General features: G+C 43.9%; 1 protein-coding gene across 4 annotated transcripts in view; it reads right to left on the reverse strand.

Moving 5' to 3' along the window:
• Positions 1-259: 259 nt before the first annotated feature.
• The window catches only part of LOC122929450 (CD209 antigen-like protein E), a 77,027-nt gene continuing 54,097 nt past the window's right edge, over positions 260-23,189 (reverse strand). For 3 of the 4 annotated variants that reach the window (XM_044283027.1, XM_044283025.1, XM_044283026.1), the window contains 5 exons: positions 21,892-21,945; positions 18,212-18,265; positions 15,235-15,386; positions 12,487-12,593; positions 260-616 (listed from right to left, as the gene is read on the reverse strand). In XM_044283027.1, the coding sequence (XP_044138962.1) occupies positions 487-616; positions 12,487-12,593; positions 15,235-15,386; positions 18,212-18,265; positions 21,892-21,945 (497 nt within the window). In that variant the 3' untranslated portion in view covers positions 260-486. The remainder of the gene's footprint in view (positions 617-12,486; positions 12,594-15,234; positions 15,387-18,211; positions 18,266-21,891; positions 21,946-23,189) is intronic. The other variant, XM_044283028.1, reaches the window with a different exon arrangement.

The following is a 23,189-nucleotide window of genomic DNA, read 5'->3' on the forward strand; positions in this document are numbered from 1 at the left end:
TTAACCAAATGCAAGTTCCTCATGACTCTTTTCTGTCGCAAGAAGATTTGCCACCTTTGTAACCCGTAGCTGCTCATTTTTCCATAGACTCTCACTCCCGCCTTGATCTCAGAACCCTTTGGGGCGCACTTGGTTGACATTTCTGTGTAGCACTCTTCAGGGGGTTGTGGGTTAGGTTTTACAACACTATCTACCACCTTTTCACTAAGCAGTGACCCACATTTGGCGCTGCAATAGAGAGCTTTTATCAACACCATTGTTCTTGTGAATATATATTTATTTTGGTAACTCTGAATTATTACTGTTTTGTAAGAAGACCCTACATATTCCTACTCCACCATCCACCATCCTCTGTTCCCATTTAAAAAGATATAACTGAGCCATTTTCTGAGCGAGGATGATTGATACGAGGCTGATATACAGTAGTTGAGATAATCTTCTTGAAGTCAGATGAACTTTGGTTCAGATGCTATAAGTACTCCAAATTCAGCAGCACCGACATTTCTTGCAAATATACAGCAATTTTCTTTCGCAGGGCAGATCATTCCAGTATCCACTCACGGATTCGGCACAATGCTCACTAAGCGGGTTATTTGGCTCTCCTTTCTTCCAGGTGCTGGGGAAGGACAAAAAAACGGTGAAAATTATCAGATTGGTAAAGTCCATATGTTATGGATGGCCATCACCTCACTCCTCACCACAGCAGTCCTTAGGAAGAGGGACTAAGGTAGCTAAGGGGTACCAAGTTCGTGATCCCACTAATCAATATAACATAAATTTCTATCTGAAAAACTGATTCAGTTTAGGAGACCTGTTTAAGGTGCTTATCATAAAGGGCATCTGTCAGCAGATTTGTACCTATGACACTGGCTGACCTGTTATATGTGCATTTGGCAGCTGAAGGCATCTGTGTTGGTCCCATGTTCATATGTGGCTGCACCGCTGGAAAAAAATGAAGTTTTAATATATGCTAATGAGCCTCTAGGAGCAACGGGGGCGTTACCGTTACACCTAGAGGCTCTGCTCTCTCTCTCCAACTGCTGCCCCCTCTGCACTTTGATTGACAGGACCAGGCAGTGAAAACATCATCACACCTGGTCTTCTCAATCAAATTGGAGAGAGTGCAACAGTTGCAGAGAAAGCAGAGCATCTAGGTGTAACGGTAACGCCCCCGTTGCTCCTAAGGGCTCATTTACATATATTAAAGCACATATGAATATGGGACCAACACAGACGCCTTCATCTGCCACGAGAACATGTAACAGGTCAGCCAGTGTCATAGGTACAAATCTGCTGACAGATGCCCTTTAAAAAAATCCCTACATTCATTGCTTGAACTCCCAGGATCGGCAGTAATATTACAGCAAGTTTTCAATTCCTCTACACTGCCAACACCAGCAAAATAAATTATCATACAGGTATAATTTAAATCAATGGGCTGTACATGTAATGCACAGAGGTCCTGGGGGCTCCAGAGTGAGATGAACTCCTTTTTGGCTCATAATGGAGGGTCTAAGGTGGGAGACCCCCTCCTTTATTATAGGGCTGCCATCTGGGGTAATTGAACATTTTTAAACAAATACCAATTTAAGGCAAAAAAGGACAATTTACATAAAGTGATCTGCTTAAAGGGGTAGTCCGGTAGTCCTGTGGATAGGAGATAACTATCTGTTCACAAGAATAGGGGCTCCATATCCTGTGGAGCCCCCCCAGAAATGGACGGATCGCTGGTCAAAGATGCGCGCTGCTGCTCCATTCATGTCTATTGGAGTGTCAGAGATAGCTGAGTACTGTACTCTGCTATCAGTGGTGGACTTTTCCGACCAGCCACACTGTCCATTTCAGGGGGCTCCACAGGGTATGGGACCCCCATTGATGTGAGGTGGTAGTCCCAGAGGTAGGATCCACACCAATCTGATACTTATCCACAGGATAGGGGATAACTTGTTATAACGAAAATACCTCTTTAAGTTTCCCCACTTTCAAAGAATGAAGGGGGTGGGGACGTAGAATCTAAAGTAAGTGCCACACCGTGGGATACATCTAAGGGCTCATGCACACAAATGTGTGCTGGCCATGCCCATATTGCAGCCTGCAAGCAGCAGGTCCGCAATATACAGCACCAGCCGTGTGCGTGCCTTATCACGGATGCGGACTCATTCACTTGAATGGATCCGCAATCCAGAAGATACGGTGTGGAGGCACAGGGCAAAAGGCCACAGAAGCACTTTGGTCCGTGCTTCCACACTGCAAACACATAGAACATGTTCTATTTTTTTTGCGGTGTGGACGGATCGCGGATCCATTAAAGTTGAATGGGTCTGCATCCATCAGCGCAGGCCACACAGACGGTGCCCATGCATTGGGGACCATCATTTGCCATCCTCAATGAACGGCACTGGTGGCACATGTTTGTGTGCATGAGCCCTTAGGCATATTTGGCATCTGTTTGAGCCATTTCCATCACAGATCTGTTATTTTAGACAGAAAAAAAAGTCCTGCATGCAGATCAGAAGAACAGAAAAATAACAATGATGTGAAGTCCCCCTAAGGCCTCGTGCAGTTGAGCGTTTTTGTGTGTCACATTTCATAAAAAAAGCTCCATGTAAGAGCTAAAATGGTGGGCTCAGGTGAATAAAGCACACCATTATATACAGTATATACAGTAAATTTATATATATATATAGTGGGGTTTCGCTCTGGTAGACAGGATTAGCGGACGCAGTATAGAGGCAACAACAAGTTCTTTGGATCAAACAGTTCAGTGTTTTATTCACACTTCAGGCAAGTGACAAACAAGCAGTCATAATCAAACAAAAAGTCACCTTGCGGAGTTGGTGTTAATTCACACCATGCAGCAATTCTGCATTAAAGAGTCCTTGACCATAGCAGCACCAACCTGTTTTCACGCCAAACAGGTAACAAGCCTTCATCCAGGCCCCCAGATTCGAACACAGACTCCTCGCTTCTGAGTCCAGCTGCCTATTTAAGGACAGCCAGGTGTTGCCAAAACCCAGACCGGCACTTAAAATCCGGTCCGGTATTTGACCTCACCTGGCTGTAAATCAGCCCAGCAGCACATTCTGGGAGGAAAATACCTGTTTTCCCAGACAAAACCTCTCACTGTGTCACATACTTTCCCCCTTCCTGCCCTGTGTTCCACCGAAAACTTAAAATTTTGTAGGGAGAGAAACCATCGGGTGACCCAGGCATTTCTGTCCTTGGCCTGGCTCATCCACTTGAGAGGGGACTGGTCAGTCACCAGGCGGAATTTTCTCCCCAATAAATAATAGCGGAGAGATTCTAGTGCCCACTTCATAGCCAGGCACTCTCTCTCCACTATACTATGCCGGGTCTCGGCTGGGGTGAGCTTACGGCTGAGGAAGACAATATGATGCTCCGCCCTGTTGACTTCCTGAGACAATACAGCACCGAGGCCTACTTCAGAGGCATCTGTCTGTACTATAAACTCCCTTTTGAAGTCGGGTGTTACCAAAACCGGGGACCCGCACAGGGCCGACTTCAAAGTGGAGAAAGCCTCTTCCACCCAATCATCCCATCAATGAGTTGTGTCCCTTCAAGGGCGCGGCTAGAGTAGCAAAGTGGGGAACAAACCTCATGATTTTATCTGCCTAGTGGTGACAGGTCGGGGCCAATTCCGTATCGTCTCTATTTTGTTCACTTGGGGTTGGATGACTCCTACGCCCAATGACATACCCCAGGTACTTAGTCTCTTCTAACCCTATCACACATTTTTTGGGATAGCGGTTAGGCCAGCTTTCCGAAGGGAGTCCACTACAGCCTCCACTTTAGGTAGGTGACTTTCCCAGTCGGTACTGTGGTGTCACGGCCTGTGGTGGGCACCATGACATGGTGGCCACACATGCTGTTGCCTTTGGCAAAGTGGTTGCATGCGGAGGCAGTGTCACAACCTATGTTGTTTGTGCCGTGACACGTTTGCCACTCGTGCAGTTGCCTGTGGCTATGTGTTGTTTATGCATGTATGAGCGATTTCCCTTTTAGTTGTTTCCCTTCCCTGTCTGGTGTGCGTGGGTTTAATTCACTGGCTGGTTTGGAGCAAACTGGTGAGTTGGGTGTGGTCTCAGGTCTCTTTATTTGCTTTGGCTTGGAGACCGAGATCTGTTGGTTTGTCTGCCTTGCATGTGAGATGCTTGCTCTGTGCATGTCTGAGGGCCATCCAAGTTTGACATCAATGTTCTCAGCAATGTCATCTGTTATGTCATACTGTGTGTTTCCTCCTTGTCTTCGCATGGAGGTCCGGGTAGATGTTGGTGCAGTCTTTCCATCTCTGCTGCGGCAGGTAAGTGTTGTTGCTAGTGTTCTGTTGTTACACTGTGTACTTACCTGCCATGCAGTTGCTGCATTCTGTCTTTCTCCCTGTAAGCTATTGGGCCTCTGGAGATGTTTGTCATCCGTGGTGATGGATGAACAGGAGTCTCTGCCCTGTCACGATGTTGAGGGCGATGCAGGGATTCCTAGACTTCTAGGTTCGTGGGTATGAGTCCCCTTACCATTGAAGGTGGCTCATACAGTCAGGAGACTATTTGAGGGAAGCTTTAGGAGGTGACCAGCTCCCTTTTTCCCTTCCTATGGCCTAGTAATTGGCGACATTGTACAGTGGGGAGTTTCCCCCACTCCCTACCGTGACATGAGGATGACAATATCGTCCAGGTAAGCCGAAGCATACCGACGATGTGGACGAAGCACGATGTCCATTAGTCACTGAAAAGTGGCAGGGCGCCATGCAGACCAAAGGGTAAGACCTTATATTGATGCAGCCCCTCAGGCGTGATGAAGGCAGTTTTCTCTTTGGCAGCCTCCGTTAAGGGCACCTGCCAGTATCCTTTCGTTAGGTCCAAAACAGAAAAATACCGGGCTTGTCCTAACCTCTCGATGAGCTCATCCACCCGGTGCATGGGATACGCATCGAATTTGGAAATCTCGTTAAGTCGTTACAAAACCACAACCTCCCTTCCGGCTTGGGTATCAATACTATAGGACTGGCTCACTTTTTGACTCCTCAATGACGTCTAGCTGCAACATTAGCTGCACCTCCTCCGATATGTCTTGTCGCCGAGCCTCGGGTACCCAGTATGGTTTTAATCTGACTTTTGCCTGAGACTCAGTGACAATGTCATGCTGGATTATGGAAGTGCGTCCAGGGAGGTCCAAGAACACATCCATGTTCTGACTAACAAACTTCCTGGCCTCCTGAGTCTGTTTAGAGGAGAGGCTGTCAGCAATTTTTACTGTGGCAGCTGCCTCTCTTGCATCAGACAGAGGGGCCAGTACCTCTTCTCCTAGAAAAACCGGCCATGGGCTTTCTTCTGTACAGGTTTCCCTATCTTTCCACGGTTTGAGTAAATTTACATGGTGAACCTGCTCCGGCTTTTTCCGCCCTGGCTGGTGTACCTTGTAGTTTACATCTCCAATTTTCTCGAATACCTCGCAGGGCCCCTGCCACCTAGCCAGGAACTTACTGTCCACGGTCGACACCAGAACCAAAACCCAATGACCCGGGTTAAAGATCCGGACCGGAGCCTGCCGATTATATACCTGACTCTGGGCTCGCTGAGCTGCCTCCATATGCTCCCTAACAAGAGGCAACACTGTCTCTATCCGATCTTGCATCTAGGTAACCTATTCAATGACACTTTTATGTGGAGTAGGTTGTTGTTCCCACGCCTCTTTGGCCACGTACAAGAGACCGCAAGGGTATCTGCCATATAGCAGTTCGAAGGGCGAGAACCCAGTAGAGACCTGTGGTACCTCTCGCACTGCGAACATGAGATAGGGAAGAAGGAGGTCCCAGTCCTTCCCATCTTTAGCCACCACCCGTTTCAACATATTTTTTTATGTTTGGTTAAACCTTTCTACCAGACCGTCCATTTGCGGATGGTAAACGGACGTCCGTAGTTGTTTTATGTGCAGCAACTTACAGAGTTCCCTCATCACCTTGGACATGAAAGGGGTCCATTGGTCGGTCAGAACCTTTTTAGGTAGTCCTACTCGGGAAAACATCTCCATTAATTCCTTAGCTATTGTTTGGCCGAGGTACAAACCGGATTCCAAAAAAGTTGGGACACTAAACAAATTGTGAATAAAAACTGAATGCAATGATGTGGAGATGGCAAATGTCAATATTTTATTTGTAATAGAACGTAGATGACAGATCAAATGTTTAATCCAAGTAAATGTATCATTTTAAAGGAAAAATACATTGATTCAAATTTTCACGTTGTCAACAAATCCCCAAAAAGTTTGGACAAGTAGCAATAAGAGGCTGTAAAAAGTAAATTTGAGCATAACGAAGATCTGGAAGACCAATTAACACTAATTAGGTCAATTGGCAACATGATTGGGTATAAAAAGAGCTTCTCAGAGTGGCAGTGTCTCTCAGAAGCCAAGATGGGTAGAGGATCACCAATTCCCACAATGTTGCGCAGAAAGATAGTGGAGCAATATCAGAAAGGTGTTACCCAGCGAAAAATTGCAAAGACTTTGCATCTATCATCATCAACTGTGCATAACCTCATCCAAAGATTCAGAGAATCTGCAACAATCTCTGTGCATAAGGGTCAAGGCCGTAAAACCATATTGGATGCCCGTGATTTCTGGGCCCTTAAACGACACTGCACCACAAACAGAAATGCTACTGTAAAGGAAATCACAGAATGGGCTCAGGAATACTTCCAGAAACCATTGTCAGTGAACACAATCCACAGTGCCATCCTTCGTTGCCAGCTGAAACTCTACAGTGCAAAGAAGAAACCATTTCTAAGCAAGATCCACAAGCTCAGGCGTTTTCACTGGGCCAGGGATCATTTAAAATGGAGGGTGGCAAAATGGAAGACTGTTCTGTGGTCAGACGAGTCACGATTCGAAGTTCTTTTTGGAAATCTGGGACGCCATGTCATCCGGACCAAAGAGGACAAGGACAACCCAAGTTGTTATCAACGCTCAGTTCAGAAGCCTGCATCTCTTATGGTATGGGGTTGCATGAGTGCGTGTGGCATGGGCAGCTTGCATGTCTGGAAAGGCACCATCAATGCAGAAAAATATATTCAGGTTCTAGAACAACATATGCTCCCATCCAGACGTCATCTCTTTCAGGGAAGACCCTGCATTTTTCAACAAGATAATGCCAGACCACATTCTGCATCAATCACAACATCATGGCTGCATAGGAGAAGGATCCGGGTACTGAAATGGCCAGTCTGCAGTCCAGATCTTTCACCTATAGAGAACATTTGGCGCATCATAAAGAGGAAGGTGCAACAAAGAAGGTCCAAGACGATTGAACAGTTAGAGGCCTGTATTAGACAAGAATGGGAGAGCATTCCTATTTCTAAACTTGAGAAACTTGGTCTCCTCAAGCCCCAGACATCTGTTGAGTGTTGTAAGAAGAAGGGGAGATGCCACACAGTGGTGAAAATGTCCTTGTCCCAACTTTTTGGGGATTTGTTGACACCGTGAAATTCTGATTCAACAGATTTTTCCCTTAAAATGGTACATTTTCTCAGTTTAACTTTTGTTCCGTGATTTATGTTCTATTCTGAATAAAATATTAGAAGTTGGCACCTCCACATCATTGCATTCAGTTTTTATTCACGATTTGTATAGTGTCCCAACTTTTTTGGAATCCGGTTTGTATGTCGCAGTGGCACCGCCTCCGGGTACCGAGTGGCGTAGTCTAGAATGACTAAGGCTACTTTCACACTTGCGCTTGATCGGATCCGTTCTGAACGGATCCGATTATATTAATGCAGACGGAGGCTCCGTTCAGTACGGATCCGTCTGCATTAATAACTTAGAAAAATTTCTAAGTCTGAAAGTAGCCTGAGCGGATCCGTTCAGACTTTCAATGTAAAGTCAATGGGGGACGGATCCGCTTGAAGATTGAGCCATATGGTGTCATCTTCAAGCTGATCCGTTCCCATTGACTTACATTGTAAGTCTGAACGGATCTGCTCGCCTCCGCACGGCCAGGCGGACAGCTGAACGCTGCAAGCAGCGTTCAGCTGTCCGCCTGGCCGTGCGGAGGCGAGCGGAGCGGAGGCTGAACGCCGCCAGACTGATGCAGTCTGAGCGGATCCGCTCCATTCAGACTGCATCAGGGCTGGACGGAGGCGTTCGGGTCCGCTCGTGAGCTCCTTCAAACGGAGCTCACGAGCGGACCGACGAGCGCAAGTGTGAAAGTAGCCTAAGATGTGTTGATGCCCTCTGGCAGACTTTGGTACTGGGCCTATGAGGCCCATAGCTATTCGGTCAAGCGGTACTTTGATAATCAGTAGAGGTACTAGGGGACTACAGAAATGTGGCTGGGGGCTAGTTATCTGGCAGGTCGGGCAAGACTTACAAAACTCTTCCACTTCTTTGAATATGCTGGGCCAGTAAAACCGCTGTAGAATACGATCCTGAGTTTTCTGCAGCCCCAGGTGACCCCCGAGAATGTGTTGGTGGGTTAGATCTAACACAAGCTTGCGATAAGCCTTGGGGACCACCCCGTAGTTGGTTTACCTGATACAACATATCCTGATGAACCACAAAACGGGGAAACACTGACTCTGCCCCAGGTTGTTGTGGTTCACCATCTACTATTAACACATTTTCCCAGTTGCGGGATAGGGTTGGGTCCCGACGTTGGGCATTACCAAAATTATCCCCGGACACATGGAGGTCTGCCAATTCAGGACACGGGGGCAAGTCCTCCATGTCTCCCACCATCACACTTAGCGGGGTTGTCTCCCCCTCTTCCACCGAAGTGGTGGTCACCCCTACCGCTGGCCCTTCGGTCTCAGGTTCCCAGGGTTCTGGTCTCCCCCCTAAGCCGGGCCACTCTGCTAGGGTTATCCCTGTCTCATGGGTATCAGTCACTCTCATAGCAGCCCACAGTGCTGGGAGGCCTGGGAAGTCTCTCCCTATTATGAGTTCATAATGTAGAACTATGGCGACAGCCACCTCGTGGGTCCATCTACCGGCCACCGTAGTTAGAGACACCAGCGCGGTGGGGTAGTCTTTTAAGTCTCTGGGGATGCACATCACCCTGACTTTCCGGCCAGTATACTCAGGGGACCACACCAGGGTAGCCCTTACTAGGGTTACCAGACTCCCTGAGTCCAGCAGAGCCTCCACCGGAGTGTCTCCCACTTCCACCTGGCACAAATGATCTAGAGACTCTGGGTTACCTGTTGCACACAGCCTCCTGGCATATAGCGACTGACGGTAGCCATAGTTAGTGTCCATGGGCTCAACCCGATGGTGACAGTCAGCCCTTACATTGCCAGGCTCCTGACACCGACAGCAGACTATCGGAGCCAGGTTTACCGTGGGTATATCCCGGGCGGGTTTTATCGGCTCAAATCTCCGGGCCTGGGGTGGAGATTTCCAGGTTTGCTGACCCCCCTCCCAACAGAACCCTCCTTTAGATTCCTGGTAGCTTCATAGAGTTCCACCAGGTCCACCATCTCAAGGGCATTGCCAGGAGACACCTGAACAATCCAGTGCTATAGAGGGTATGGCAAAGACCCCCAGAACATATCGGTTAACATACGATCCAGCATAGCAGAGGGACTCAGCACGTCAGGCTGTAGCCATTTTTGCAAGAGGTGAAGTAAGTTATAATACTGGGGTCTTGCAGGCTCAGCCGGGTTGAACCCCCACTGATGCACCCGCTTGGCCCGGACCCACACATTCACCCCCAGTCTTGCCAGAATCTCACCCTTGACTTTTTGGTAGTTGGCCGCTTGATCGTCCGGCAAGTTGAAATACACCCGCTGGGAATCGGATGCCAGGAACGGAGCGACGACCTCAGCCCAGTGGTCACAGGGTAGCTTTTCCCTGATGGCCACTTTCTCGTACATCGCCAGGTAGGTTTCGATGTCGTCTGCAGGGGTCATCCTAGGAATCGCGGCACGGACTGCTTTCCGGGCATCGTGGACGCTTGGGGTTGCTCCTGCTGTCTGTAAAGCCATCATGTGTTGTAGCAGCAACTGTTTAGTCTCCTGCTGCTGCTTATTAGCCTCACATTGCTGCAGGTTTGTCTTTCGCTGCTGCAGATTAGCCTCCATGAGGGCCTTCACAACAGCCTCCATTTTGTCGTGGGGCACTGGTTGTAATACAGCTGGTTTATGTACAACATACAACCATGCCTGAAAAATGCTGAAACAAAAAAAAATCGTCGTTCACGCCAGCCTCACTGCTCATGCCGACATCCTCCACCAATTGTGGGGTTTCGCTCTGGTAGTCAGGTTTAGCGGACGCAATATAGAGGCAGCAACAAGTTCTTTGGATCAAACAGTTCAGTGTTTTATTCACACTTAAGGCAAGTGACAAAACAAGCAGTCATAATCAAAGAAAAAGTCACCTTGCGGAGTTGGTGTTAATTCACACCATGCGACAATTCTGCTTCAAAGAGTCCTTGACCATAGCAGCACCAACCTGTTTTCACACCAAACAGGTAGAAAGCCTTCATCCAGACACAAGGCTCCCAGATCCCAACACAGAGATCTTGCTTCTGAGCCCAGCTGCCTATTTAAGGACAGTCTGGTGCTGCCAAAACCCAGACTGGCACTTAAAATCCAGTCTGGTATTTGACCTCACCTGACTGTAATTTAGCCCAGCAGCACATATTGGGAGGAAAATACCTGTTTTCCCAGACAAAACCTCTCACTGTGTCACAATATATATATGTATATATATATATATATATATATATATATATACCGCTATAGTATACTTCTGATCTAAAAAATTATATATTCGAAACAAAAAAGGACACTGCATTAGTAATTATTACTAGATGGCCGTGTCTTAGCAGGGACATGATAACGAGGAAACCTCAGAAAAGTCTCTCAAGAATTCTGCAGAGAAAAAAAAATATCTAAAGCTACTAAATTTTAATTGGTAAAGTCATGGCATAATTAAAGGGTTTGGGCTATTGTCAGCAGTACATAACAGTAGGTTTTATAAGTCTCTGCCTACCACCGTTCTCCTAAAATAAACACCTTTATGCTAATGAGCCTCTAGGTGCTATGAGGGCGTTGCTTCAGCACTTAGAGGCTTGGTCTACTCACCCTTTGGCACGCCCAGATCCAGTTGATTGACTGGCGAGTTTTCCTCTTCATCCATTCAATCCTGCATCTGCGCAGTCCCATTTAGTATTCGGCGCAGGCGCAGTGAGTGAAGGATGCTCTCCTGCTGCCGGACTCACTCACTGCACCTGCGCTGGCTTCACTCACTGCGCAGGCGCCGTCCCGTTTAGTATTTGGCTCAGGCACAGTGAGTGAAGGAAGCGCTTGGAGCTAATGTCAGTCAGCTACATAACGTAATTTCTGATGACAGAAACCCTTTAAGTCATGGCCATGTGCACACCTCAAACCTACCTAATTTATGTAAGCCCCGTTTATTTTTACAGCTGAATTTGCTGCTATTGTCTTGAAAAATGAAGTGAAAATAGTTAAAATAGTGAAGAAGTGGTTGCAGGAGGCGCCAGCTCAACCTGTGAGATGTGCCTGAAGAGATGGAAGACTGTGGCTCCAGAGGACTCCTATCAGGAGAGCAGTGTGCTGTGGGGTGAGAGACAAGCTTATGGAATTTGTTGGTTCAGGTGGGGAGGGCTGTCTGCATTGCTCCTTGGGAACATATTTGGTTTGTGATATAGTTTTATACATATGGTGTGTGTGTGGTGTGCTAGTTATGTTGTATTGTCTTGTGTGCCCCAACACTGTCTGTGAAGCTTGTGTTATAGTTGGGTTGGTAGGTTCACCATGTCCTGTCTACAGGAGGAGGTGTCAGTGTGGACCCTGGAAGATAGTGAAAGTACGCTGTGATTAGTAAGGTGGTGGCCTGATGGCATTGAGTTATGTGTAAGTTCAAATAGTTTCATGTTGTATGTGGACTACTGTAATATGGAGGAATGTGGCCAGTGGCTATGTGACCATGTGGTGGCCTGAAACTGTGTCACTTGCACGTTGCATGCTTGCTGCCAAGTAGGTAGTGACTTTGCATTAATGAAGGACCTCAGGAGGTGCTGGGCAAAGAATATGGAGAGGCTGGTGCATCCCCATGAATACCTACTTGGTGAGGCATGCAGAAAGTTTGGGTAGCCTCTCGAAAGACTCACTATGGCACTGAAGAAAGGGTAGAAAAAAAACAATGGCCTCTCTCATCGGATCAGTATAGTGTATGGTCCCTGGTGTAGAACTGCAAGTTAATTATTTTCAAGTATTGTGCCTTTGTGCAACAACAATCAAAATTGTTGCAACCATCAAGCTTCCTGTGCCTTTTTGTAAAGAAATAGATTCCGGGTGCTCATTGTGGTCTGCAATTATTCTTAAAGGAGAACCACCTCCTACACACCTCTATGAGTATTGCAACTGTGAGCCATATTGTTACATGTATGAAGCTTAAGGTGTACTAACAATGCTTGATTGTCCCTGTAAATTAAGTAGAAATCATATTTACCTGTGACTCATCATTGATCCATCCACCCATTTCCATTTTCCAGGTTCTGTATCACGTCTCAGTCCAATCCAGTATCTGCCATTTTCAATGGAAGGTTTCAAGGCATCCTAGAATAGCATAAAGCAGGCCTGTAAAATGTTTACCTGAACTTCTTAATAAAATCTAATGCATCAAAAAGCCCACTTTGATTGTTCAAAAATGAGTAAAGCAAACGAGTTTCATGTTCACATACTCTATGGAATTTTGCCTGACTCTAGAGAAACTCAAGAGCACTCCTAGTGGTTAGATTTTTCCTAGACATCCCTTTCCTAGGGGAATATATAATTCTTGCATGCCAGTTTTCTGGTGTGCAAAAGCCGCAAATTTTGGTCTCAGTGCTATTTTATGCAAAAATGTGCAACTTTAGAATTTTTCCACCACCCTCACCACTTTTACAAAAAGTGAGCAGTATTTGAAAGGAAGGGAGAGAGTCACCATTGGCCCAACACATTAAGCAATACTGTAGGTGTGCCAGAAAACTATTACACACAAATTCTACACCAGCTCCCTTGTATTTTCTGGCACCCGCAACTCGCAGAATATGCAGAATATAACACCCGCAGAATATGGTGATTAAATATTATATTTTTTTTCTCAAGGCTTTAAAATATTATAATTTTTTTATTCATTTAGAGTAGGTTCCCACTCAGAGGCAACCTTGTCGTGGTGAGTGGGCCTATGCTTTTTGATCAAATTGTATACCAATGCCTCATGTACAGTATTTACCATAGGGGTAGGTATGCGATATATTGCACTGAGAAGCGATTTTTATTATGCTGAGAAGCAGTTATTAGACAAAAGCATAGTGTTGAGGATGTGCAATCCAGTTCCACTCTTATATTTTACATTTTGTTCCCAGTATTAAAATGCAAGAAAAGGTAAAACCAGTGTTGTATCGCTGTAATCGTACTGACCTGGAGCATGAAGGTGAATGGTGTAAAAAATCCCAATTCCACAAAACTTGAAATTATTTTCCCCCCTTTCCTCTTCATTGTATGCAACCATAAATAGTGCTATTAGAAAGTACAACTTGTCCCGCAAAAAATAAGCCCTCATAAGGCTATGTAAATGGAAAAATTAAAAAACTTAGGAAGAAAAACTTTTCGCCTATGTAGGGGCTTTAGAGCTGTTTTTCAGAATGGAGATCTGACTGCTATTAAGATATAAAACTTAGGAAGCATTTATGGGACATTTACTAAGACCAGCATATTACAGGTCGGTGTTAAAGGGTTCAGAGCTTAACCAGGACATACCCATAATTTCACCCAGGCGGCTCCCCTGACTTGAGCATCGGAGCAGTTCATGCTCCGATGCTCTCCCTTGTCCTGAGCTAGATCGCGCAGGGCAAGGGCTCTTTTATTCACAATAACACGCTGCCAGGTGGAGGCTTCCGCCCAGCAGTGTGTTCGGTGACGTCACCGACTCTTATGGGCGGGCTTTAGCGCTGTCCTAGCCGTTTTACAGGCTAGGGCAGAGCTAAAGCCCGTCCATCAGGGCCGGTTACGTCACTGGGCTCACTGCTGGGCGGAAGCCTCCGCCTGGCAGGCCTATGGAGAGCTCGGTTCATCATCGGAACTCCAGAAAATGGATATGTCCGGGTTCAACAGCTCTGAACCCGGACAACCCCTTTAATCTATCCTCCCTGGCATCAGATGCACCATTATTATTTATTTTATACACTTATATAGCGCTACTATATTCCGCAGCGCTTTACAGACATTAGCATCCAACTGTCCCCAATGGGGCTCACATTCTAGGGTCCCTATCAGTATGTCTTTGGAGTGTCGGAGGAAACCCACGCAAACACAGGGAGAACATACAAACTCCATGCAGATGTTGCCCTTGGTCGGATTTAATTCTAGGACCCCAGCGCTGCAAGGCACCAGTGCTAACCACTGAGCCACCGTGCTGCCCATAATTGTTAAGAGGCACACAGCGTTTTATAATTGTGGTGCCTCTATGCAGGTCCATGCACCAAAATGGAAGTCTACAACTGCAAGGGAACTGGTGTAGATTTCTGCTATAATCTATGACAGTTTCCTGGCTAAGATTATAACAAATGTGATGGGACAGTTATGCCTTCCACACACTGAACTGCTTCTACAACTTTGCACAAGTATGGTGTGCAGGTACCCAACTTTGTGACTTTTTGGTACCAGTATTTTTGTGTAAAGGGAATGATAATACCTTTTTTGGGGTTGGCCCATCTCACACATTGGTGGCATATCACTAGGACATGGCACCCATGTCTGATAGGTGCAGGTCCCACCTATGGGATTTTTGTAGAATTAAGGCCCCTCCAACGCACTTCCCACAGTACACAATATGCTCTTCAGGTTATCCAGATGGTCAGCTCATTCAACAGATCTCTCCCATATGGAGAATGTGTGGCACTAGATGGGGCAACGGATCGCCCATACACAGCATCCAACAACCAGCTGGCTGAACTACGGGTCTAAGTTAAAAGAGCTTGGAATGAGATAGCACAGGAGGATAGCCAGCATCTGTATGACATTACCATACAAATGTGGCAGTCTGTATCGCAGCAAGGGGAGGTACCACCCAATATTAATGTGACCCTGCCTCAACATATCATAACAGATTTGTCAAATGAATTATTACAAATCTTGCTCTATTGTTCATGGCTCCTTTAAAAATGTAAGCCACGATGCCAAAGACGCAATGTGACTGAAATCCATAGATTCTTACCGTCTCGTCCTTATTTTTGAGAAATGCAAGTGCTGATCCTTTTCTGACACACTCATCTTTAGCATTGTCCCAAGACAATGTGTCTGTAGAGAAGTAGTAACAGAAGAGACCTATTGGCTTCCATTGAGGGGGGCAAGTTCTGAAGAGAATCTCTGAGTGGGAGAGAAAATTATAAATGATGTAGAGCTACCTACAGAAGAGAAGACGACAGATTACTGCTCTCTTTTGAAACACTTTCAACCTCAGATAAACTCATGACAAATTACACAGTGTTATTTTTTATTTAACAAAAACTAGGCCAAAATGCGGAAGCTGTGTGTGAAAAATTAATTACATCCATACTGCTTCCATAAGAAGTAAAAGACTAAGTAGAAGTCAAGTGCTGCTAATCAAATGCCAGTGATTGATTGATCATTAGCCAGTGTGATCAACTCTATAAAAGCAGACATTTGGCAGTTTGCTGGTCTGGAACATTCAGGCATGTGTTAACAAAATGTTAAGGAGGGAAGACATCATTGGCATAATTGTTGCTGCCCGTCTATCAGGGAAGGGATATAAGGCCATTTCCAAACAATTTGAAATCCATCATTCTACAGTGAGAAAGATTATTTACAAGTGGAAAACATTCAAGATAGTTGACATTCTTCCCAGGAGTGAATGTCCCAGCAAATTCTCACCTAAGGTCAGACTGTGCAATGTTCAGAGAGAGTGTAAAAACCCAAGAGCTACGTCTAAGACTCTACAGGCCTCGGTTAGCATGTTAAATCTTCAGGTTCATGACAGTATAATTAGAAAAAATGGGTATGGCTTATTTGGGAGGGTTTCCAGAAAAAAGCCTCTTCCTTCTAAAAAGAACATGGCAGCACGGCTTAAGTTTGGAAAGTTGCATTTGAACAATCCACAAGACTTCTACAAAAAATGTTCTTTGGGTAGACAAGACCAAAGTAGAGATGTTTGGACATAATGCTCAGTGCACATTTAAGGAAAGCCAAATATAGAATATCAGCACAAACACCTTATACCAACTGTCATGCATGGTGAGGGGAACGGTAATGACTTGGACTTTTTATGCAGCCAAAGGACCTAGCCACCTTGCAGTCATTGAGTTGACCATGAACTTCTTTGTATACCAAAGTATTAGAGAGTCTCCAACAGTTAAATCTTGGCCAAAACTGGCTCATGCAACAGGACAAGGATATGAAACACACCAACAAATCTACAACAGAATGGCTGAAAAACAAAAGGATCAAGGTGTTGCAATGGACTAGTCAAAGACCAGACCTTTACCCCACTGAGATGCTGTGGTGGGACCTTAATAGAGCTGTGCATAAAAGTAATCCCACAAATTTTAATCAACTGAAGAAACAATGTAAAGAAGAGTGGGTCAAAATTCCTCCAGAACGATGTGAAGGGCTGATAAAGTCATACAAAAAATAATGACTTCAAGTTATTGCTGCTAAAGGTAGTTCTACAAGCTATTGATTCATGGGTGGACTTAGTATTTCACACATGGCTTTTCTATTTTGGGTTTATTTTTGGTGAATAGATAATGGCACGGTGCAATCTCTTGTGTGTTGTGCTTCATCTGAGGTTGGATTTAACTAATTTTAAGACATTGTAAGAACCAGTCCGCCCTCCTTTAATTCCATGGTTTTATGTATCAGGACATAATAAAAAACTATTATGTCCTGATATATAAAACCATGGAATTAAAGGAGGGTGGACTTGTTTTTCTTCATAACTCTATGCATATTGTATATATTGGGATGTACTGTATAAAGGGATCAGTCATGGTTGTTGAAGTCCTCTTGGCAAATTGGTAGGGGACCCCTTTAACAATGTCATATAATGTAAGGCTATCCTACTCATTAATAAAATAAAATAAAAATACACCGATCACAAACAGGTCAGAACAAGTTACAAAACACTCTTGTGATCATAGAAAAGCAATAGGGTACAACGACTTGGAGCGTGCGGATATCACTGTTAAAATAAAGTCTATTTAAAATAGGATCAGTTTTGACAGATAAATCTCACCACTGCACGGGTGATGCTCAGTCTCTCCTCCTGATAAGCCGGTCTGCAGTGCTGGCCAAATTCCACTCCATTCCAGTGGTCTTTATAGCTTATTCCCTCCAGGCATTCGGTATGGTAATCCACCCTCGTCGGAAAAGGAAACTTATGCATCACTTATAACTATTTTGTGGACTGTTCACAAACAGCCCTTGAGAAAGCATCTACTGGCGAAACTGGTCGGGCAGAGGGATCTGCGTTTTTATCATAATATGCCTTTTAAAAGATTCACTTGTGCGAGTATAACCGAATAAAACAAACTCCTTTACTATTATGTCCTGCATGAGGGGTTTTCTCTCAATTTTTTCTCCTGAGTTGCCACTTTTGCACGAGGGTCCGCAAAATAGCTACAAATGACGTTCTCTTAAAGTTTTCTTTCCCGCCAAGATTGATTACGGTGGATTACCATACCGAATGCCTGGAAGGAATACCGTAAGCTATAAAGACCACTGGACCGTTGAAGTGACAAGTACAATTTGGCCAGCACTGCAGACCGGCTTATCAGGAGGAGAGACTGAGCATCACCCGTGCAGTGGTGAGATTTATCTGTTAAAACTGATCCCATTTTAAATAGACATTATTTTAACAGTGATGTCCGCACGTTCCAAGTCGTCGTACCCTATTGCTATCCTACTCATTAAGATTAGATCAGTTTTAGTAGATTGGTTGGATGTCAGCATGATGGAACATCAATCCAATTTGGGTATGTTTTTTTTCCTAACATTGAGGTGCACATTGGTTGTACATTGGACATACTCCTGATTTTTATACAGAATTATCAATAGACTTCTGTGGACCCCATCAATGTCATATCTTTACAGTGGGGCTAATCTGCCACTAACAAAGGATATGCAACAAACTGATGTATAAAAACTTCAGAGGACCCTCGTTTTATATGACTTACCCAAAGTCTTGTTAATAGCTTTGATATCCTGGATGAAATTCTGTTTGACATTTTCTGTAATAAAGATTTATGTTTGATTATTTAGAGAACTAGCACAGGGTGGACATCTTTGAGAAGAGATATGAATATTAGGAACCACGTCATACAAAAATATATAGTGGAATCTGAGAAAGTGGTAAGCAATTTAATCATAGCCCAAATCCACTTAAAATCTACAGATGTGGATACAACTGTAGTTACAATAACCGTGGGATACCTCCTCCATAACAGTAACTCCCTGTATCTCGGTTTCCAGTACACGTAAAGGGGTTATCCAGGCTTTTCATAAAATCCTGGCATCCTTCTGTCCTCTGTAGGAAAGATAATCTGGTCAGTACTTACCCAGCCATTGCTCCTCTGATGCTTCCCTCTCTGACTGGCTGCTGACTTCTCTGCTTGGGTCACTACCAAACATGTTCTTCAGTCTTCCTGTTCAGCTGCATATACTGTATATGCAGCTGAACACTAAGGCCCGGGGAGAAATCCAGTCAGTACCTGAGCAGAAGACCCCACAGCCAGTCTGGGCTTAGGCGGTGGTAATGGTGGCACAACGGACGGGTATGTACTGACCAAACTATCTTTCCTAAACACAACAGAAAGTGCCAGGATTTTATGAAAAGCATGAGAACCCCTTTAAGCATCTTGGAAGCTGAGATACAGGGAGGTATTGGCAGTATCTTCAAGTTTGTAGCAAAATAGTGGATCTCTATGGTTATGGAATGATGATGCAGAGTTATGCTGCATGCCATACTGGATGCTGGTAGCCATACTGGACTACAAAAAGTATTTCAAGACATTTTTCAGTAAGTCCCAATAAAATGAAGTCTGCTGGCAAGCAATTTTTTTTTAACCTTTTTGGGTCACAAAAGAAGATGGAAAGAGACAAGTGTGTATAGAGACTTTTCTCCAAGCCATAAGACAGGATAGAGACATTCAAGGACTTTGCATTGGCTCTCAGTCCCACACAGTAGTGGCATTTGCGGATGACATGCTTCTGTTATTATCTGATCCAATAGTAGCATTCCCAGCACTTCTACGACAATTAGAGGAATTTGGAAATTTGTCCAATTTCAAAATAAATTTTCCCAAATGTGTAGCATTAGGAATTAATACTCCTCAAACCACCATAGCCCACCTTAAGCCAAATTACCCCTTTCAATGGAAGACGGATAGTATAGGTTACTTAGGTGTCCACATAACCAAGGACCCTAACCAACTGTTTTCACAAAACTACCCCAAATTATTGGAGGACATAAAAATCCAACTGAGGGAACTAAAAATACTCTTCTTGACTTGGCTTGGGAGGAAGAATGTGTTGAAAACATATATTCTCCCAAAATTGCTATACTTGATGCAGACCTTACCAGTAATTCTACCTCACTACTATTTAGCTCAAATACGAAAAACATTCTCCACGTTTGGAACCAAACTAAACCCATATTGGCCTATAAGAGACTAATCTTACCTAAACATAAAGGAGGTTTTGGATTACCAGATGTTTGCGGATACTATGGGGCAATTCAAATGAGACTACATTCAGAGATAACAAACCCCGAGTTAATAAGTTGGGTTGCCAAATCGCAAGGAAAATACTAGGGCCGAGAACATTAGCCACGCTATGGGATACCTGTAAGAATTCTCCTCACAGAGATAACCTTCCTAGCTCCTTACGTGGTATGGTAGTCAACTGGTTTAAATTGTCGAAACAATTCCATCCATCCAGTTGCCTCTCGCCTTTCACTCCTATTGGGCACCTCCCTTATTTGTACAACACCGATTTTAAAGACGACATGGGACTATGTGCGGCATTAGGAGATGTAGCGGTAGGTGATATTTTAGAAAACAGAATGATCTCCACTATTCATACTTTGAAAACTCGGTTCAAGCACATCCCATGGGCTACAACCCATTACTCTCAGTTCAGCAAGATGTGCACACAGTATTTAACGAATACTTCTAGTAATTATACTCCCACATGGTATGATGCAATATGGAACCAGTCAGTACACAAAAAAAGGCACTGTCTCGCAACTTTATAACAAAATATTAGAGATAGATTCTGATACCAAACCGTTATTTATTGAACAATGGGGGAAGGAGATTGGCCAATATTTAGATGACGACACCATGGAAAGAATACCGGCCCATTCTCACGGTTACTCAAGATGTATAAAGATTCAGGAAAACTCCTTTAAAATAGTCACAAGATGGTATAAGACTCCTGATAAATTGCACACAATTACTCCTTCATTTCCTGCAGAATGCTGGAGATGTGGTGAAGCTAGAGGTACCATGTATCACATATGGTGGTCGTGTCCATTAATTACAAAATATTGGGACTCAATATCGAGAGAGGTCCAAAAGATATGCAAGATTGATTCCCCTATCACTCCATTAGTGGCTCTTCTCAATCTACCCGATAGCATTTACAAACTTGCTAATCACTCATTACCTGCACAACTGATCGCTGCGGCAAAGCTACTTATCCCAAAATATTGGCTATCCAAAGAGACACCTAGTCTAAAAGAATGGATTTTTAAAGTTCAGGAGATATACCAGTTGGAAGAACTAACTAGCTGGGAATCTCTGTCTCATGACAGATTTCTTTTAGTTTGGGGAAAATGGTCTGAATGGTATAGGAGCTATATCAGTTGAGATATTTGTATAAATACACATTTCTTTGAGTTTCTTTGTATTAGAGCTGGGTACAGTCCCTCAAGCTCGCTTCTCTCACATATTAGACGAGAACACACGACTAATTAATGGTGATCATAGATAAGGCCTAAATGGGTACTGATCACAATTAGCAAGCCTTTTCCAAGCCCTCTTTAGTTCAGACAGGCTAGCCATAAATGTGTCATTTCATTCATCAAATTACCCTTATTTATGCATTAGATGTAACAGTGTATACCAAAATATGTTCCTCCAGAACGATGTGAAGGACTGATAAAGTCATACAAAAAATAATGATTTCAAGTTATTGCTGCTAAAGGTAGTTCTACAAGCTATTGATTCATGGGTTGTTCACATATGGCTTTTCTATTTTGGGTTTATTTTTGGTGAATAAATAATGGCACGGTGCAATCTCTTGTGTGTTGTGCTTCATCTGAGGTTGTATTTAACTAATTTTAAGACCTTTTAAGAACCAGATGTTTTTTATTATGTCCTGATACATAAAACCATGGAATTAAAAGAGAGTGGACTTGTTTTTCTTCATAACTATTGGGATGTACTATATAAAGGGATCAGTCATGGTTGTTGAAGTCCTCTTGGCAAATTGGTAGGGGACCCCTTTAACAATGTCATATAATGTAAGGCTATCCTACTCATTAATAAAATAAAATAAAAATACACCGATCACAAACAGGTCAGAACAAGTCACAGAACACTCTTGTGATCATAGAAAAGCAATAGGGTACAACGACTTGGAGCGTGCGGATATCACTGTTAAAATAAAGTCTATTTAAAATAGGATCAGTTTTGACAGATAAATCTCACCACTGCACGGGTGATGCTCAGTCTCTCCTCCTGATAAGCCGGTCTGTCATATCTTTACAGTGGGGCTAGTCTGCCACTAACAAAGGATATGCAACAAACTGATGCAAAAAAACTTCAGAGGACCCTCGTTTTATATGACTTACCCAAGGTCTTGTTAATAGCTTTGCTATCCTGGAGGAAATTCTGTTTGACATTTTCTGTAATAAAGATTTATGTTTGATTATTTAGAGAACTAGCACAGGATGGACATCTTTGAGAAGAGATATGAATATTAGGAACCACGTCATACAAAAATATACGGTGGAATTGGAGAAAGTGGTAAGCAATTTAATCATAGCCTAAATCCACTTAAAATCTACAGATGTGGATACAACTGTAGTTACAATAACCGTGGGATACCTCCTCCATAACAGTAACTCCCTATATCTCGGTTTCCAGTACACTTAAAGGGGTTATCCAGGCTTTTCATAAAATCCTGGCATCTTCTGTCCTCTGTAGGAAAGATAATCTGGTCAGTACTTACCCAGCCATTGCTCCTCTGATGTTCCCTCTCTGACTGGCTGCTGACTTCTCTGCTTGGGTCACTACCAAACATGTTCTTCAGTCTTCCTGTTCAGCTGCATATACTGTATATGCAGCTGGACACTAAGACCCGGGGAGAAATCCAGTCAGTACCTGAGCAGAAGACCCCACAGCCAGTCTGGGCTTAGGCGGTGGTAATGGTGGCACAACGGACGGATATGTACTGACCAAACTATCTTTCCTAAACACAACAGAAAGTGCCAGGATTTTATGAAAAGCATGAGAACCCCTTTAAGCATCTTGGAAGCTGAGATACAGGGAGGTATTAACAGTATCTTCAAGTTTGTAGCAAAATAGTGGATCTCTATGGTTATGGAGTGATGATGCAGAGTTATGCTGCATGCCACACTGGATGCTGGTAGCCATACTGGACTACAAAAAAGTATTTCAAGACATTTTTCTGTAAGTCCCAATGAAATGAATGGAGTCTGCTGGCAAGCAATATTTTTTAACCTTTTTGGGTCACAAAAGAAGATGGAAAGAGACAAGTGTGTATAGATTCTAATTATTTCCCTAGAGCTCTAGTGGAAGACCCTGCCAAACATTAGTCACTTATAAGTAAAAGTACGTAAGTATGGTTGGAAAAAAAAATAATCTATCAAGTTCAATCAAAGGATGGAGAATGAGGTAGATGAATGGAAGGGATCTGGGAGACCAGAATAGTATACATTACAGCAAGTGTTGATGTTATTTTGCTGTAAGAAATCATCTGAGATTTTTTTGAAGCCAGCAGCTGCCTCCTGAGGAAGACTATTTGATAGATTCACAGCTCTGATGGTGAAGAAGTCATGTTGCCTTTGGAGATTGAACTTTTTCATACATTTCTTTCTTCATAGTTTTTATCAGTCATTTATGTATT

This window comes from Bufo gargarizans, chromosome 2, assembly GCF_014858855.1.
Source record: "Bufo gargarizans isolate SCDJY-AF-19 chromosome 2, ASM1485885v1, whole genome shotgun sequence".
Taxonomy (NCBI): domain Eukaryota; kingdom Metazoa; phylum Chordata; class Amphibia; order Anura; family Bufonidae; genus Bufo; species Bufo gargarizans.